The 18,823-nt window shown below is 44.2% G+C and overlaps 1 protein-coding gene across 1 annotated transcript in view; it reads left to right on the forward strand.

Moving 5' to 3' along the window:
• pcsk2 (proprotein convertase subtilisin/kexin type 2) overlaps nucleotides 1-12,004 on the forward strand; it is an 84,176-nt gene extending 72,172 nt beyond the window's left edge. The window contains exons 9-12 of the mRNA XM_020516710.2: nucleotides 3,970-4,185; nucleotides 4,407-4,507; nucleotides 6,926-7,153; nucleotides 11,244-12,004. Of these exons, the coding sequence (XP_020372299.1) occupies nucleotides 3,970-4,185; nucleotides 4,407-4,507; nucleotides 6,926-7,153; nucleotides 11,244-11,730 (1,032 nt within the window). The 3' untranslated portion in view covers nucleotides 11,731-12,004. The remainder of the gene's footprint in view (nucleotides 1-3,969; nucleotides 4,186-4,406; nucleotides 4,508-6,925; nucleotides 7,154-11,243) is intronic.
• Nucleotides 12,005-18,823: the final 6,819 nt, after the last annotated feature.

Raw genomic sequence — 18,823 nt, forward strand, 5'->3', positions numbered from 1 at the left:
TACTGTTGAGTTTATGACAGGTTGAGTAAGCACATCAGGGCCATTACTGTAGTGTTGGTTTTGGAACAGAAGGTTCTGGTCTCAGTTCTGAAGAATCAGGAGTTGAGTTCCGAAGCAAATTTTAGTTTTCTCCCAGCAGGGGAACCAAGGTTTAGTTTGGGGAGTCAGTTACACTAACTGAAATGTTTGAATTTGTGAAGTTTCCAAGCCAGGAAAGTTTGAATAGAAATGTTCAAGTTGTTAAAACTGAAAAAGTTTCAGACATTAGAATTGAGAAAAGTTTATGGCAGCAAACTCAGAAAGGAATTGTAAAAGAAAGATCTCATTAATTTAAGGAGGGAAACCAGAAGGTGTCAGTTAAATAAGGACTTTAAAAAAAATAGAGATAAGGGTGATATTTCTCTAGGATTGAGTATCTATGATGGATGATGTTGGGAAATAGGTTAAAACTTTGATTTGCTGTCGTGTTAAAACCTTTCTGTCTCCTGTATAGGTGGTTTTGTTCCTATGTCTTCTCTTTTGTAATAAACTTCTGTTCCACCGTTAAAGAACATCTGCAGCCTCTTAGGACTATGTTTCAATGACTACGAACCACAGTAACCAACTGCAAAAGTTAAACAAGTGGTCTATGAAACCGGGTTTCAATGTGGGATCCAATGTGTGCCCATCAGAGCCACCACCCTAAAATTGTAACCCCCTCCTTTAAGTCTCCTCTATAAAACAACTGAGATCTGCCAGCAGGCCCATCTAAAAATCCCAGGATTACCTTGTCTGGAAGCCATCAGTGTTCTTTGTTAATGACTACTTGTGATCCCAATAGTGGCCATCACTGGGTTCTGGCGATGCTGGGACAGCAATCAGATTGGCCAACTGATGTCTAGGGTGGGATCTCTTCCCAGATGGAGGCAGGAGAGCCACTCTGTTTCTCAATTAAGGCCAATCCCAGCTCAATATCACTGCGTGGGATCCAGGATTTGGCGGTCTGACTGTGGAATCTTTGGTCAGGGGGCTGGGGAACACATCTCCCTGTAATACCAGCCCATGGTTCCTTGTACCTTAGTTACCTTAGAAACCTCACCCCAGTGACCACTCTATACCTAGGAGCCTGGAGAGGGTATACTGGTAAATGTTTTCACCTGGGGGGGCGGGGAGGGCTGTGCGAGGCAACCATGTTTAATCTAGGAATGGGGCAAGGGGACAGTTATCACTCTGCACTGCAGTCCTGCATGAATCAAACCCATATTGAACCAAAACACCCTCTGACACGGTGGCTCAGAGGTTAGCACTGCTGCCTCACAGCTCCAGGGACCCGTGTTCAGTTCCACCCTTGTTTGTGTGGAACTTGCACATTGTCTGCATGGGTTTTGTCCAGGTGCTGCAGTTTCTTCCCATGGTCCAACGGTGTGCAGGTTAGGGTGGAGTGGCCATGCTAAATAGTCTGTAGTGTCCAGGGATGTGCAGGCTAGGTGGATTAGCCATGGGAAATGCAGGGCTACAGGAATAGGGTAAGGGCAGGAATAGGGTGGGATGCTGTTCAAAGGGTCAGTGTGGACTCAATAGGCCAAATGTACACTCTAGGGATTCTATGATTCTATCCCTGAAACAGATTACTGTTTGTGGGAGCCTTCTGTGCACAAGATGGCTGGCACATTGCCCACCTTGATACAGCAATGGGGTGAATGTCTCAGAATCAGAGGTGAGTCAACACAATGGAGACAAGGGGACTTTTTTTTTTCGCTGGGAGGCTGGTGAATCTTTGAAATGCCGGAAGCTCGGTCAATGAGTATGAGCAAGAGTTTTCTCAGATATAACGGAATTAAGGGATTTGGGGATAGGACTGAAAAGTTAAGTTGAGGTAAAATGTTCGTTGGCGGTACAGAGCCAATGAGCATAAGGACTCTATGATCAGCGTTGAGTGGTAGAGCAGGCTTAAGGGGATGAATGGCCTTCTCCTGCTCCTATTTCTGATGTTCTTAGCAGTTTGCTTGCCCTTCCCCGACATCGCAAACCTTGCTCTACCTGGGGAGTTAAAATCCTGGGTCTCAAACCAGATGATGGAATGGTCTGCCGAGTCACTGGGGAATCTCCCTTGGCAACACCGAGACGCGTTTTGTTCATCTAATTGCCTTCCACCCACACAAATAATGTCAGCCATAAATAAAATTATTATGCAACAGACATCTATTTGTGCTGCTTGTAGCTGTCTCCTGTCAGTTCAGTCATAATTCACTGTCTCTGCAGAGCTGCTTTGCTCTTTATGCAACAGAGGAGCATGTAACAAGAGATAGTAGGAACTGCCGATGCTGGAGAATCTGAGATAACAAGGTGTAGAGCTGGATGAACACAGCAGGCCAAGCAGCATCAGAGGAGCAGGAAAGCTGACGTTTCGGGCCTAGACCCTTCTTCAGAAAATCATTTTCTGTGTTCATCCAGCTCTGCACCTTGTTATCTCAGCATGTAACAAGATGTGATCAGATATTCCTAGCCCTGCTGTTTGCTGCTAACTAAGACACAGGTCGCATCTCCCTGCCTCAGTGGAGGAATAGTATTCCTGCCTCTCTACTTGAGCTCCAAACCAGTGACCTCCAAACACCACAGTGTGGAAAGATGCCATTAAGCCCAGTGAGTCTGCACCAACCATCTGAAGAACTTTCCACCCAGACCCAGCTCCCTGGAGTAACCCCACATATAACAGGGTTCATCCACTTAACTTACACACCCCTGAACACTTGGGGCAATTTAGCACGGCCAATCCACCCACCGTGCACATCTTTAGACTGTGGGGTTAGCTGGAGCACCCGGAGGAAACCCATGCAGACACAGGGAGGATGTGCAAACTCCACACAGACAGTCACCTGAAGGTGGAATTGAACCTGGGTCCCTGGTGCTGTGAGGCAGCAGTGCTAAACACTGAGCCGCCGTGCCGGCCTGTGTTAGATAAGATGGTAAACTTCCTCAGACGGATCCCATTAGCAGTCATTATTGGAAGAGCATTGAGGGTGGGTGTTAACCCTCTCCCCACTCTACCAATGCCATGGCCTCAACCAGCAGGACACATAGTTCCTTGTTGTTAGTGGGATCTTGCTGTACATCAGATTGGCTGGCACAAATACACTAATGGCTATTACCACTACTGGAGGCAAATGCCTGAATGGCAGAGCAGGCTTGAGGGGCCGAATGGCCTAACTCCTGTTCCTTTTATTCGTTCACGGGATGAGGGTGTCACTGGCTAGACAGCATTTATTGCCCAGAGGGCAGTTGAGAGTCAACCACATTGCTGTGGGTCTGGAGTCACACGTCAGGATGGCTGTTTGTTTCCCTAAGGGGCATTAGTGAGCCAGATGGGCTTTTCCAACAATTGACAATGGATTCATGGTCAGCGTTAGATTCTTAATTCCAAATATTTTATTGAATTCAAATTCCACCATCTGCCGTAGCGGGATTCAAACCCGAGTCCCCAGAATGTCTCTGGATTAACAGTCTAGCGATAGCACCACTAGGCCATCGCTTCTCTTCTGCTAGCTGCTATCTCCCTCCTGTTCCTGTTTCTAATAGTCTTACAGTGTCACAACCCAGTACATTGACTATCAGCGTGCAAATCCTTCCAATGCACATCAATGGTAGGCAGTAAGAGTGCTGGAGATTTCTGGTTTGGATCAGATTGATGCCAACAGTTCTGGTGTCAACCCTTGGTCTTCCCCTGGTGGAAGTTATGGGGCTGTGGGTCAGACTGAGAACTGAAGAAGATTAATGGTTGAGCAGGGCACCAGGAAATGTCCCCCCGGCCCCTGACTCGATATTTCATGATAACCCTGTGAAACCTTTTATTCCCACTCGTGGGGGCACAGAGAGGCTCCATTTAAGATTACATCTGAGGTAGACACTAATGTTGCTCCCCATTGATGCAGTGAACAATGCCTTCTTGTAAAAGCAGATTGTTGAACTTGACAGTGTAATTATCTCCTGCAGGGTCGGAATGGAAAGGGAAGTATCTATGTGTGGGCCTCTGGGGATGGGGGCAGCTACGATGACTGCAACTGTGATGGCTATGCATCGAGCATGTGGACTATCTCCATCAACTCTGCCATTAATGATGGTCGGACAGCGCTTTATGATGAAAGCTGCTCCTCGACTCTTGCCTCTACCTTCAGCAACGGGAGGAAGAGAAACCCAGAGGCTGGTGTGGTGAGCACTGATATTATTCTCTCAGTCACGCTGTTTGACATGGAGCAGTGGCTGTTCCTTTGTTGGCGGGTCTAATGCTTTCAAAATGTTGTGGCTGCTATCTGGTGGGTATGAGTAATTGATATGGCTGTTCTATTGTTGAGTGAGAAACAGAGAAACCGCCTAATTAAATAAATGACCTAATTATCTCTTTCCTTTTCCCCACAATTGTTCTATTAAAGGCAACAACTGATTTGTACGGCAACTGTACTCTCCGTCATTCTGGGACATCTGCTGCAGCACCAGAGGCCGCTGGTGTTTTTGCCTTGGCTTTAGAGGCAAAGTATGTATGATGTATTTCTTTTGGCATGTTCACTGTGCCATTTTCTACCATGCTCGTGGCAATATATAAGCTGCGTTGAGAGTTGCTGGATGTCATATGTGCACCACCCACAAGATACTCTTCAACAACTCCCTCAGGCTCCTCCAAAAGTACCTTCCAAACCCACCACCATTGAGAAGGACATGGGCAGCAGATAAATGGGAACACTAGCCCCTGCAAGTTCCCCTCCGAGCCACTCCCCATCCTGACTTGGAAATATATCGCCATTCCTTCAGTGTCGCTGGGTCAAAATCCTGGAATTCCCTCCCATAGGCCATTGTGAGTCTACCTACAGCACACAGGCTGCAGTGGTTCAAGAAGGCAGCTCAGCACCACCTTCTCAGGGGCAACTAGGGATGGGCAAGAAATGCTGGCAGAGCCAGCAATGCCCACATCCCATGATCAATAAACTGCAAATTATAGTAGTTCATAAATTCTGTAAGCTATATATTGTGTTGTAGTTAGTTAAAGAAAAAGGTAAAATAATTTGCTATCAATGTGCTGTTTTGAAATATACGAGCAGGAGGAGCCCATTTATTCCCTCAACCCTGTTCCATTTCAACAAAGCACGATTTATCTGTATTTCAATTCCTGCACCCACTTTAACACCTCTTTGCCAACAAAATAACAACTCATTTTGGAAATTGTTAAGTGACCCATATTCTGAACAAGTTTTAAGGATAGAGAGGGCGGCCTAGATTTCCCTTTGTATGATTCCTGACAGCCTGGTTCTAACTTCAAGGTTATGTCCGCTTTGTTCTGGGCCATTCCCCTCAAGAGGAAATGGTTTCTCTCTACCTACCCTATCCAATCTATGAATCTTATTAGACCCCTCAAATATCCCATTGCTTGATCTTCCGACCTCACTCTGTCAGATGTGTCAGTTTTTGGATGAGACAGTAGATTATATTCCTGCCTTGATTTGAAATTGATCCTTGAAGCCCAAGCTAACCCTATATTGTCACATCCCTTACATCAGCGTGAATAAAACTTCACAAAGCAAAGATGAACAAAGCATCTCATTCATTTGAGAACAAGAAAGACTAAAGGTAAAATGCCTTTTTTTGGTTATGAATGTAAGATTTCCTGAAACATTAAACAGTGTTTATCTGTGGAATTCCCTGCCCAGTGAAGCAGCTGAGGCTACCTCATTGAACATTTTTAAGGCAAAGAAAGATAGGTTTTTGAATAGTAAAGGAATTATGAGTTATGGTAAGCAGGTGGGTAAGTGGAGCTGAGTCCATGAAAAGATCAGCCATGATCTTATTGAATGGTGGAACAGACTCAATGGGCCAAATGGCCCACTCCTGCTCCTATTCCTTATGTGTTGAAACGTATGAAATGCAGCAACCAATTTGCACACAGCAAGTTCCCACAAACAGTGATGTGCTAATGTTTTTATAATGATGATTGAGGGATAAAAGCTAGTCAGAATTTTGGGTGTACCTCCCTAATGTAGACAGGGTCCCAGTTTAACATCTCACCCAGAAGATGGCATCTGCAACTGAGCAGCACTCCCTCTGTACTGCACCAGGATGTTAGCACTGTTTTCTCAGCTCAAGTTTCTAAAATGGGATTTGAGCCCAGCAATCTCCTGACTCTTAACAGGCAAGTGTTACCACGGAGACTCAACTGACATTTGCCTTTCTTGGACAAAATTCATTCAAAAAAGAGGTAAGGTGAATATAGTCATAGAGTCATTCAGTCCGACCAGTCTACGCTGACCATGTTCCCAAGCTCAAATCGTCCCACCTGCCTGTGCTTGGCCCATATCCCTCCAAACCTTTCCTATTCATGTACTTATCCAAATGTCTATTAAATGTAGTAACTGTATCTGCACCCACCACTTCCTCTGGAAGTTCATTCCACACACAATCCACTCTCTGTGTAAATAAATTGCCCCTCATCTTTTTAAAATCTTTTTCCTCTCATCTTAAAAATACACCCCATAGTCTTGAAATCCCCCACCCTAGGGAAAAGACACCTGTCATTCACCTTATCTATGCCCCTCATGATTTTATAAACCTCTATAAGGTCACTCCTCAATGTCCTACATTTCAGTGAAAAAAGTCCCAGCCCAATCAGCCTTTCTTTATAACTCAAACCCTCCATTCCTGGCAACGTCCTGGTAAATCTCTTCCGAACCCTCTCCAGCTTAATAATATCCTTCCAATAACAGGGAGACCAGAACTGGACATTGTACTCCAAAAGAATAGTTCATATTGAAAGAAACTGTCTATTGCACAAAGATTTAAACCACTTTATATTTCTTCAGGATGTTTCATTTTATTGCAAAGCTGACTGTATGAGTTGCAATTGACAACAGATGGGAAAACCTCACACCATTTTCCTGCTCTTTTTGCAATTTCTGCTCCACAGTCCCACCCTAACTTGGCGAGACATGCAGCATCTGACAGTCTTGACTTCCAAACGCAACCAACTGCATGATGAGATCCACAAATGGAGAAGGAATGGTGTGGGCCTGGAGTTTAATCACCTTTTTGGGTATGGAGTGCTTGATGCTGGAGGGATGGTCAAAATGGCCAAAGACTGGAAGACAGTTCCTGAGAGGTTCCACTGTGTCGGAGGATCGGTGCAGGAGTCACAGTAAGTAGTAACTTACGCAATTCTATGACACTTTAGATACACCTCCAAAAGAGCTTAAGATTTTATAATGACTGGAAAGTGCTTCTCAAGCCAGCCAATTCATTTGTCTTCCCCAGGGCTTGAACCCAGATCCAAAGCTGACATACCCAAAGCAGGACTGAGGGAGTACTGCACTATCACAGGTGCCATGTTTTAGCCGATACTATTAACCAGCATAGCTGTCTGCTCTCTCGCATAGATGGTAAAATGAAAGGCCTCTATTTCAAAGAGGAACGGGGCAATTATCCTTGTGCCCCTGACGATAGCCATCCCTCAGTCAACATCACTGAATCTGAATGGCGCAGTTGTGCCAATAGTAAGGCTGTTCTGACAGGACGCTAGACTGAAGTTGTGAGTCGGGACCATGTGGAAGTCCCAGCTGACTCCTCGAGAATTGCCCTATAAGTTGAAACGTGTGATAGAATCCTCCAGGAATGTTGGAGACACAGAGACATTGGAGGGTTCTGACTCACTAACCTGACTAGGTAAGGTTAGAGGACTAAACCCTGCTGTAAAACCTGGGTAACGATTAAACTGATTCCCTGAATGCTAACACTGACACTCCCCCTCCCCCATCCACTTGATACTGTCCAGATTCAACCATCATCTCCTTTCCTCATGCTCCACAGACAAGACACAATCCCCATCACCCCAATTCCACCGGATCCAACTCAACCTGACCCCAGCCCTCCCCCTAACCTTTCCCCATCGCGACCTAACTCTTGCAGCCACAATATAACCATGTCCTACTGCCTACGACCCCAACAACCTCCCAACGCACTCTGACCTGAACACACCCACCCCACCCCCGAGACTGGACTTGCCACAACAGCTCTCATTCATCCCCACCCAACCCCTACATCTATGCACCCATCCACTTGCTACTCCCTAAACCCCCATCACTCTTCTACCAGCCTCCACCATTCACCTACCCTGCAAAGCCTTCTTCTGAAGGATTAAACGCTGCCCTGGTTCAGATTCTCTAACACCCCAGCACTGCACAATCTTCATGGCTGGGTAGTCAGTCAATGGCCTTGTAGTTACAGCAGTCAGGGATCACCTACAGACGTTCCCTTCTGTTTATTGAAATTATATACATCACATGGAAATAATGTTCATACTGCCTCAATGAACCCAGCATACGATATGTTAAAACAGCATTTGGAGGCTTTGTAAGTAATGAGGAGCTGAAGGAACAGGAAGATAACTCATCTATGTCTTGAGGGTCTGGGACATGTTGCTTAGTCACCGCTTAAAGTAACAAAGTGATTGAGGGGTTTAGGAGGATTGTGACAACCAGTTCACTGGGGGAGATTGAGATGATCATGCATGTATCTTCTGGGTGCATACTATATAAAACCTTCTTCGTCTGTATTTGAATATACTGGAGTTATGGATGAAATGTATGGGTCAAACGTTTAACTGGTATAAGTGGCATGCCACCCAAGTGCCAGATAGTGACCATCTCCAATAAGAGAGATCTAATCATTGTCCTTTTACACTATCTGGCATTACCATACCTGAATCCCTAACAATCAACACTCTGGGGGTTTACCATTGATCCAAAACTGAACTGGACCAGCCATATAAATACTGTGGCTACAAGGCAAGGTCAGATGCTGGGAATTCTGAGGCGAGTAACTTAGCTCTTGTTTTCCTAAACCATGCCTGCTATTTAAAAGGCATAAAGTCAGGAGTGTAATGGAATGGTTTCCACTTGCTTGGATGAGTGCAGCTCCCACAACACTCAAGAAACTCAACAACATCCAGGACAAAGCTCGACTGGCACCACATCCAGCTCCTACAACAGTGTATACTATCTACAAGATGCAGTTCAACAACTCACCCAGTATCCTTCAACACTCCTTCCAAACCCACAACCTTCACTATCTAGAAGGACAAGGGCAGCAGATACATGGGAACATCACCCACTACAAGTTCCTCTCCGAGTCACACACCACGTTGACTTGGAAATATATTACCATTCCTTCATTGTCGCTGGGTCCAATTCCTGGATCTTCCTTCTCAACAGCACTGTACTGTGTCCCTATGCCATATGGATTTCAGCTGTTCAAGAAAGCAGCTCATCACCACCTTCTCAAGGGCATTGCTCAGCCAGCAATGCCGATGTCCTGTGAACGAATGTCTTAAAAAGCTTTCAGAGCCGTAATCCAGTTGAAATTGTAAAACTTGACACCTGAGTTCTCAAAGTGGGTCATGAGCTGAATAATAAGGAATTATGTAATGATATAAAGGAAATGGATTGCATGATGTGACTGAATGCCCATGTTGGATTATCTAATGTTAGCCCAGTTGGCTGGATAGCTGGTTTACAATACAGAGTGATTCCAACAGCACAGGTTCAATTCCTGCACCAGCTGAGGCTACCATGAAGCTCCCTACTTGCCAAGGTCACCTCCCTCAGGTTAAACCACCACCAGTCACCTCTCTCCGATGTGAGAGCAGTCCGCTAGGACTATAGTCACTATCACTTCAGGCAAAGATCTGATCCTGCAGTTAGTACAACTGATATTTATCTAAATAATGGAAAAAGTACAATAATAAATAAAGTCAGAGATAGTAGGAACTGCCGATGCTGGAGTCTGAGATAACAACCCCCATCCCAACTCCCTACGTACACTCACCTTTACTGGCTCCATCCCTGCCTGCTTGACCTATCCATCTTCTCTCCACCTATCTGTTCCTCTATCCACCTTCCATCATTGCCTCCCCCTCTCTCTATTTATTTCAGGGTCCCCTTCCCCTCCATTTCTGAAGAAGTGTCCAGATCCGAAATGTCAGCTTTCCTGCTCCTCTGATGCTGCCTGGCCTGCTGTGTTCATCCAGCTCTACACCTTGTTATAATAATAAATAAAAGTAGCACATCAGCATTGACTTTGACCAGTCATATTTGTTCTGGAAACCTTTAACAATTAAAGCATCAATTAAGATTTTGCACAGACTTAGTAACTGCTCCAGATGAAACAAATGCAGAGCCAGTTATCAGGGCGAATGGTTCCCTATTGAAGTGTTAACTTCATAATATGTATTTTTTTATGATAATATCTATGAATACAATTACTGTTTAATAGCAAGGGGCATTGCTGAATCCAGACAAGTAAATAATGCTGCTTCGGAAGGAGTTGAGGAGCTGTGCCCTTTAGGGTGCATCCAATAAGACAAATTGCTTTCATTTTCACATTTTAAGAAGTTAGATTATGAGAAGTTGCAATCCGAGTGATTGGGTAATGTAATAATCAGCCCTCACAGTAAAAGCCCATTAAAGAAACCAGAATAAATGAAAAGCTCAGTGGCTTGGAAAATAGATGTAACAGGCTGCAATGCTTAGCTGTCAGAATGCTCGACGCTTTTCCACGGCTAAGAGCTTCCTGAGGCAAATGAAAAGAGTGGGAGGACATTTCTGGTAGATTGACTTCACCCACAGAGTGCTTTTAATCCCCACTGCTGCTAAAGTCTGTGTAGATAAAGCATCACCTCGGGTTTGCAGTTCTGATGAAGGTATCCGCTGGTGCTGATAGCCTAGACATTGTTTCTCCCCACTGTCTGGTGAGTCTCTGTTTCACCTTTGGAACTTATTTAGACTCTTTGCTGGAATGCAGCTTTATCATTTCCATTCTTCACAATCCAGACTGCGATAGATCCGATGGAAAGTTGAAAAGGGGCAGAGGATCAACAAATCATTACCATGAACGAAGCACAAAGAATCACAATTTTGCAGACAATTGTTTCATAGAAGAGTCCTGACCCGAAGCGTCAACTTTCCTGCTCCTCTGATGCTGCCTGGGCTGCTGCGTTCCTCCAGCTCCACACTGTGTTATCTCTGACTCCAGCATCGGCAGTTCTTACTATCTCTGAGTGTTTCATAGAAGTTGTTTTACAATGACAGAGCCCTCAGACGACAGGTTGATTTTTGTAAGTTAGCCGTAGTCTCAGCCGTAACTGACCGATCGAAGGCGAGTCCTTCTGCTTATGATCCCAGCCAGAGTTATGTTCCTGTTTACTGACGTCCTGTTGCTTCTCCTTGTCACAGAACGATCTCTTCGGAAGACAAGATGGTCCTAAAAATATCGACTGACGCATGTGAGGGCAAGGATAACTTTGTCCGCTACCTTGAGCATGTCCAGGCTGTGCTGACAATGAATGCCACCAGACGAGGTGACCTTAACGCCAACATGACCTCCCCAATGGGCACAAAGTCCATTCTGCTCAGCCGCAGGCCTCGGGATGATGACTCCAAGGTGGGCTTTGACAAATGGCCTTTCATGACAACACACACCTGGGGCGAGGACCCCAGGGGCACTTGGATCCTGGAGGTTGGCTTCGTTGGCGGCACCGAGCAGAAGGGGGTGCTCAAGGAATGGACCTTGATGCTCCATGGGACGCAGAGTGCTCCTTACATAGACCAAAGAGTGAGTGATTACCAGTCCAAATTGGCCATGTCAAAGAAGGAAGAGCTGGAGGAAGAACTGGACGAAGCAGTGGAAAGAAGCCTGAAAAACCTGCTAACGAGAAACTAGTTTAGTAAATGCTGCATGTCAGTCTTTCATCCCCAAATCCCACATTGTAGCTGCTTTGTGACTTAACACTCCCTGAAATGAATGTTTCCTGTTGCAAAATTATCACACCTTGCCGTGATCTTAAATTCATCTGTCATACGTTGTCAGTTAATAATTAAATTTAAATGACAATTTTTTTACACCAATAACTGTTAATTCCACAAATTTTATGTACAGTTGGTGACTGTAAGGATCGCTGGTGTGTGAAACTTAAAAGTGAAATCTTGCAAGCAAAGCAGTGATGGATTCTCTTTATATTTTTGTGATAAATGTTTATATAAAAAACGCACATTTCCAACTTTGCAGGCTATAGGTTTCAGTATATTTCCTCTAAATGAGCTTAACCAAGCTGAAAGCAGGCTTTTATTAGCTGGGTAGACTTTACACTGTGTCACTGAAGGTGGGCATCATTGAATCATACACGCCCATCTCTTCTGGTAATCAATAGGCAGAATGGTTTATTTCTCTACATTGGGATATTACAAAATAAAACAGACCGTGCATTAGTAGAATATTGTTTTGTGAACAATTACTGCCCATTTTGTAACTGTGAACACTTCCATTTTATTGCATTGTACAATATTTTAAAAAAATCTAAACCCAAAGCTGAAACCTTGAAAAGGAAGGTTTAGTTTGCCAATTGTTTATATCCCAGAACATTCGTAGCAAGTATTAATGCAGTGATTCTGAACACTTATACGCTCTCTGTCTGCAGTATTTCACATGGAATATGCACTGTACCGTGCTCACTGCATTACCTCTGGCAAGCTGCTTTGTGCTAAGATTAACAATGTTTAAACAGTGCGCTCTGTTGGGTGGGAAAAAAAAAGCCAAGTTCACGATAATGTGTTTCGGAATTGAATCAACTCAGCCTCTGGAAACTGATGAGGATAGAATGAAATGAGGAAAGTAAATGGTTCTGCTCCTCTTAAAATAGATTACAAGGTATAGGAGCAGAATCAGGCCATTCAGCCTATCAAGTATGCTCCACCACTCAATCATGGCTGATATGTTTCACGACTCCATTCCCCTGCCTTCTCCCCATAGCTCTTGATCCTCTTACTCATCAAGAACCTGTCTATTTCTGTCTTAAATACACTCAATGGCTTGACCTCCACAGCCCTCTGCAGCATTAGCAACAGGAGGAGCCATTCAACCCCTTGATTTTCTTCCAGCAATCAATTAGTTCTTGGCTAAATTGTCTCTTAACTCCATATAACCACTCTAGTTTTGTAACCCTTACTTTTCTTGCCTAACAACAATCCAGCAGTCTCAGATTTTAAATTTCTGACAAACCACACTCCCACAACCTCAACATTTTTTCGAGAGGGACAGAGCTTCATATCTCCACTCCCTTTTCAGTGCTAACTGACATTGCTCACAAATGGTCTCACTTAAAATTTTTAACTTCTGCTTCTTTGGTCTGGGCTCCCCCTACCAAAGAAATTCACTTCCCACTAATCTGTCCTTTGATCTTCTGATTGAACTTTTCAATCTGACATTAATCAGATGACACTTAGGACTATCGGGGCAACATTTGCTGAATTTTAAGAAAAGTGGCAGAACTTGCTTCACCTGATCCAGGTAGATAGAAAGAGAAATGTTTGCTGGCTAAAACATTTTGCCAAAAGGCTGGGTAGGATTCAAGGCCATATCCTCAGAATATTAACCTGGAATTCTGGATTCCTAGTCTAGTGACATTACCATAACATCACCATCTACCGTCCTCAAACATGGCCCAGTCACTCAACTGAAGGGCAATTACAGCTGGTTAGAAATGCTGGCCTTATCAGCAAAGCCCGCACCCCATGAAAGAGAAATAATATTTGTTCCATCATGTTCCATGACATGCATCATCTAAACAATATCAAGACGGTACAATTCAATTTGCTGCCATACTACTAAGGAATGTCAGCAGCTAATTGGTGAAGGTCATAGGATATTCAGCTTGTGTGTTTGTGGGATAAACACATTCTTGAATATCGATGTACAACCAGTTACTAATTATTGACTCTCTCTGACCATATGAGTTCATGGCAGTGATTCAGTTTACTCTTCACATTTTGGTCTCAAAGATATGATTTGATTTATTCAGAAATTAAAGACTCTTACAGAACTGTAGAAACACCACAAATTCTTCCACTTGCAAGAGATACTGCCCAGGACAAATGAACTTCTCTTAATCCTGGCAATGTTGGGTGGGGGGGTGGGGTTTGGCGGGGTGGGGAGCAGTTTCAGAGTCCAACTGGGAGGAGGATTGGAGGCCACAGCAATGCGGGGTCAGGGAAGAGTTGGCGGGGACAGGGAGGTGAGAAATCATGGTGGGTGTGTAAGGGGGCAGGGAACTGAAATGTCTGTTCATGGGAGGGTGTCCAGGCAAACCCATTAGAACTAGTGGTTAATTGCAAAAGGCAATTGTAACCTTCTGAACCCTGGCCTCTCATCTCAGGTTTAGTTGGCTGGTCCATGACACTGTCAACATTTGAATGAAGTGCAAACAAGAAGTCTTGCCTCATTATAATATACAAAGTGTGGAGGTGCCGGTGTTGGACTGGAGGTGGTGTAGTGATTGGGACCAGGTGGACCTCATTCACTACAAGGTTCTCGATTGGGGTTGTTACCCTGGACCAATCAGGAAAGCCCTGGCTGACCAATATAACCAGGAGACGACATGGTGGTGGGGGTCCCCAGTGGAGGGCTCTCTATTCGGGAGTCCTCCCTTTTTCCCTCCGGGATCTGGTGGGGGGGAGGATGTTGCATGTAGCAGCCCCATGTAACCACAGATTGTGGTGGTACAAGGACTCCCAGCCCAACTGTCTGTTTTGCGGCGCTGTGGAGTCTGTGGGCCATGTATATATGGGGTGTGGGCGCTTGCGCTCCCTTTTCAGTTACCTCAGAGGTCTCCTTTTGTGTTTTTGGTTGCACTTCAGCCCCGCGCTCCTGATCTTTGGACACCTGGCACGGAGGGGGATGGGTAGGTCAGAGGATCTCCCTGTGGGTCTGCTCCTGGGCCTGGCCAAGCTGGGCATTAACAGGTCCCAGCAGCGGGCCGTGGTGGGAGTCATTATGGCTAACTGCTTGCCCCTCTTCTGTGGCTACAGCCGCGCCCGTGTCTCCCTGGAGAAGGAGCACGTGGCGTGCACCGGCTCTCTCAATGCCTTTCGGGAGAGGAGGGCACCGTGGGGTGTGGAATGCTTTATTTCTCCCTCAAGCTCTATTTTGATTTGATCCCTACCCTCCCCCTCACGTTTTCTTTCACATAAGCTTTTAACCCAAAGGGGCTCTGCATGATACTGGTTCTTTTAGTCACATGGGTGTTTCTCCTGGTGGTGGTATATCAATAAAGTTATTTACACATCTGCAGTTTTCACTGTGTGTTGCACTTACACACACACATGGGTGCCGGGGAAAAAGAAAATATATATATATAAAACCAGGAGATTTAGAATCTCCTTAGTTCTGATGACTGACTCCGAGCTGGTTGATGACAGCCAGTGTACTGTGCACAAGTAAAGACCGATTGCACAAGTAAATAAATGTGATGGCATACCAGCCTCCGTGCAGTTATTTCAGGTGGGCAAGGTCAGAACTCACACAAGGCCAGGTTATAGTCCAACGGGTTTGTTTGAAAACACAAGTTTCCAGAGCGCTGCTCCTTCGTCAGGTGAAACAAACCGGTTGGACTATAACCTGGTGTCGTGTGACTTCTGACGAGATTCAAATGGCAACCCATGACAAGAGCAGTTTGGATCCCCACTTCCGATTTTTAATAAATGGGCAGTGAACAAGTTGGACATGAGTTGGGGTCAAAATTTGAATTTTTCATGATTTAAACCCCTACCAGAGCCTAAACACGTTCAATTATGGGGGGTTAAAATTCTCCATGTGGAAACAAAAAATAGGAATCAGCTTAATGGTAGGTGTCTTTTTCCTAGGATGGGGGAATTTCAAGATTAGAGGGCATATTTTTAAGGTGAGAGGAGAGAGATTTGCGGGGCAAATTTTTACACAGAGGGTGGTTCATGTGCGGAATGTACTTTCTGAGCAAGTGGTGGATATGGGTACAATTACATTTAAAAGATATTTGGAAGTACACGAATAGGAAGGGTTTGGAGGGATATGGGCCAGGAGCAGGCAGGTGGGACTAGTTTAGTTTGGGATTATGTTTGGCATGGACTGGTCAGGATGAAGAGTCTGTTTCTGTGCTTAATGACTCTATGTCTGTATGACTCTGCTTGGAGACCTATCTCTGGTGGCATAGTGGTCTTAACTAATAGTCTAGAACCTCCTGTTGATGCTATGGGAGCACAGATTCAAATTCTACAGCGGCAGCTGGATGTATCTGGAATTGAAAGCAAGTCTCAATAAATGGCAACAGTGAAACTATCAACAGCTGTGAAAAAAAATTGGTTCTCTAATGCCCCTTAGTGGAGGCATCAGTTCAAGGGCAATTAAGGATGGTCAATAAATGTGAGTTTGCTGGTGACACACATTACCCACGGAAGAAGAAATAAATCAGCCATCACATCCTGAGATAATTACCTTCTCAAGTTCAGAAAGCTGTAACTTGATAATAGGGTAGATGTCCTCTCCACTTTATATGCAACAAAATGATCAACCTGTTGAGGGAAGAAGAAATGAGAAAACAGACAGCTTTTTCTTTTTGTACACATCAGGATCAATGCAAGAATGCCTAATTTCAAGGGGAGCAATGATTTATAGTGCATGAGAACAGGTTAGAGATTGTTTGGGTGTAAGTCGACATCCATTCAGCAATTTTACCCAGGTCTGTAAAAGTTATTGCCAAACAATCAGCAGTCTATTTTCATGCAGCATATATTGTTGTTTCCTTTGAAATGTGGCATTCTTGTGATTCTGTCCTGATCAGTGCAACAGGAAAAGTTTCAACAACTTGTGTCTTTTGACAGTAAAACTCAAGACCTGTAGTATGAGGTGACTAACTATAACTGCTTTGCAAAGAAAAATATTTCCAATCATATATTTCAACTCCAGACGCCATTGGCTCATATTATTAACTATAAGAGAAAGCTCAAATTATATGCCAGGGCAATATGCTAAGAATGTAGAAGAGCAGCAAAATGCAGTGAGGCTCATTGAGTCATAGAGTCATACAGCATGGAAACAGACCCTTCGGTTCAACTAGTCCTTGACGACCCAGTTCCCAAACTAAACTAGTCCCACTTACCTGCATTTGGTCCATAATCTCTCCAGACCTTTCCTATAGGACTTACCCAAATGTCTATTAAACATTATAACTGCACCTGCACCCACCACTTCCTCAGACAGTTGATTCCACCCATGAACCACTCTCTAGATAAAAATGTTGCCCCTCATGTCCTTTTTAAATTTTTCTCCTTTCATCTTAAAAATATGCCTCCCTATTTTTGAACACCCCTATCCTAAGGAAAAGACCTTTGCTATTCACCTTACCCTCATGATTGTATAAACCTCTATAAGGTCACCCCTCAACCTCCTATGTTCCAGTGGAAACGTTCCCTGCCTGTTCAGTCTATTTTTATAACTCAAACCCTCCATTCCCAGCAACATCCTGTAAATCTTTTCTGAACTGTCTTCAGTTTAATCATACCCTTCCCATAACAGGGCGACCAGAACTGAACACAGTACTCCAGAAGAGGCCTCACCAATATCCTGCACAACCTCAACATGACGTCCCAACTCCATACTCAAAGTACTGAGCAATGAAGGCAGTTTAATTTTGTCTGCATGTTTGCCAACTTCCTCACTATTTAAATATAATGTCAGTCATAAATGGTGAGGATTAAATACCACTTTCACAATAGGGTTCGGAAATATTGCATTGCCCATTCCTGTCCCCAAAGCAAACTGAAAAAAAAAAAATTTCCTTTACATCGTGAGGTTTAACCTTTAAGGTTTAACCTTCCTTATTCCTCCGAATACGATTGTGAAAATTGTAATCGTGGATGGTCCCAGGGCTAACCTCAAACTGCCAGAATCACAAGAATACCAAATTTCAAAGGGAATTACCAAAATGATGAAAAAGCCTTGTATACGTAAAGCAACTTGTATGATTTCAACAACGCCATAAAAACATATATATATATAAACACCTTTAATGTAACAAAATATCCCAAAATGTTTCACAGGAATATTATCAAACACACCAAGCCACACAATTTAATATTACGGCAGAGGGCAAAATCTCACTCAAGGACAGAAGTTTTAAACAGCCTCTTGATAGAGGTTAGAGAGGGGCAGGAGGGTAGATGTTTAGAGAGGGAATTCCAGAGCTTGGTGTCTAAGCAGCAGAAGGCACAGTTGCCAATACTGGAGCGATCGAAGTTGGTATTGTTCAGGATAAGTGCAATTCAAGATCTATGAGGATTGTGCAGCTGGAGGTTATAGGGGATAAGGAGAGTTGAGGCCTTGGAGGGATTTGAAAATTAAGACTTTCAAAACCCACATATTACTTAACTGGGAGGTATCGTAGGTCACTGAGTACGTGGATGATGAATGAACAGGATTTGGAATGAATGGATGCGGGCCCAGGATTTGGGATTATCTCAATCTGAGGGCAGGTAGAGAGTGGGGCGCCAGACAGGAACGTGTGGAAATGGTCGAGTCTGAAGTTACAAAGACATGGATAAGAATTTCAGCAGATTTGTTTGAGGCAGTTGATGTAGCAGGAGTGAAAATAGGTAGTTTGAGTAATGGCACAAATATGTGGTCATCTCAGTTTGTCCCAAGACCCCTATTTTTACAATCAATGAAGTACCTCTGAAATATAATCACTGTTGGAGGACAACACATAACATCCACTTAATTTCAGGTAGTATTGTAGACCCTGGACTACTAGGCCCAAGTCTGGAGTATTATCTGCAGTCTTGTGAAATTTGATGTACTAACTCTGGTCATTTCTGAGCTGGAAGTTTCAGTACTGTAAAGAAGACCAATAGCATAAGAAGAGATTAACAGGATCAGATGTAGGCCTTTTGGCCCCTTAAGCCTGTTCCAACATTCATTAGGATCATGGCTGACCTATTGGTTCAACTCT

This window comes from Rhincodon typus, chromosome 9 (assembly GCF_021869965.1).
Source record: "Rhincodon typus isolate 14 chromosome 9, sRhiTyp1.1, whole genome shotgun sequence".
In the NCBI taxonomy this organism is placed as follows: domain Eukaryota; kingdom Metazoa; phylum Chordata; class Chondrichthyes; order Orectolobiformes; family Rhincodontidae; genus Rhincodon; species Rhincodon typus.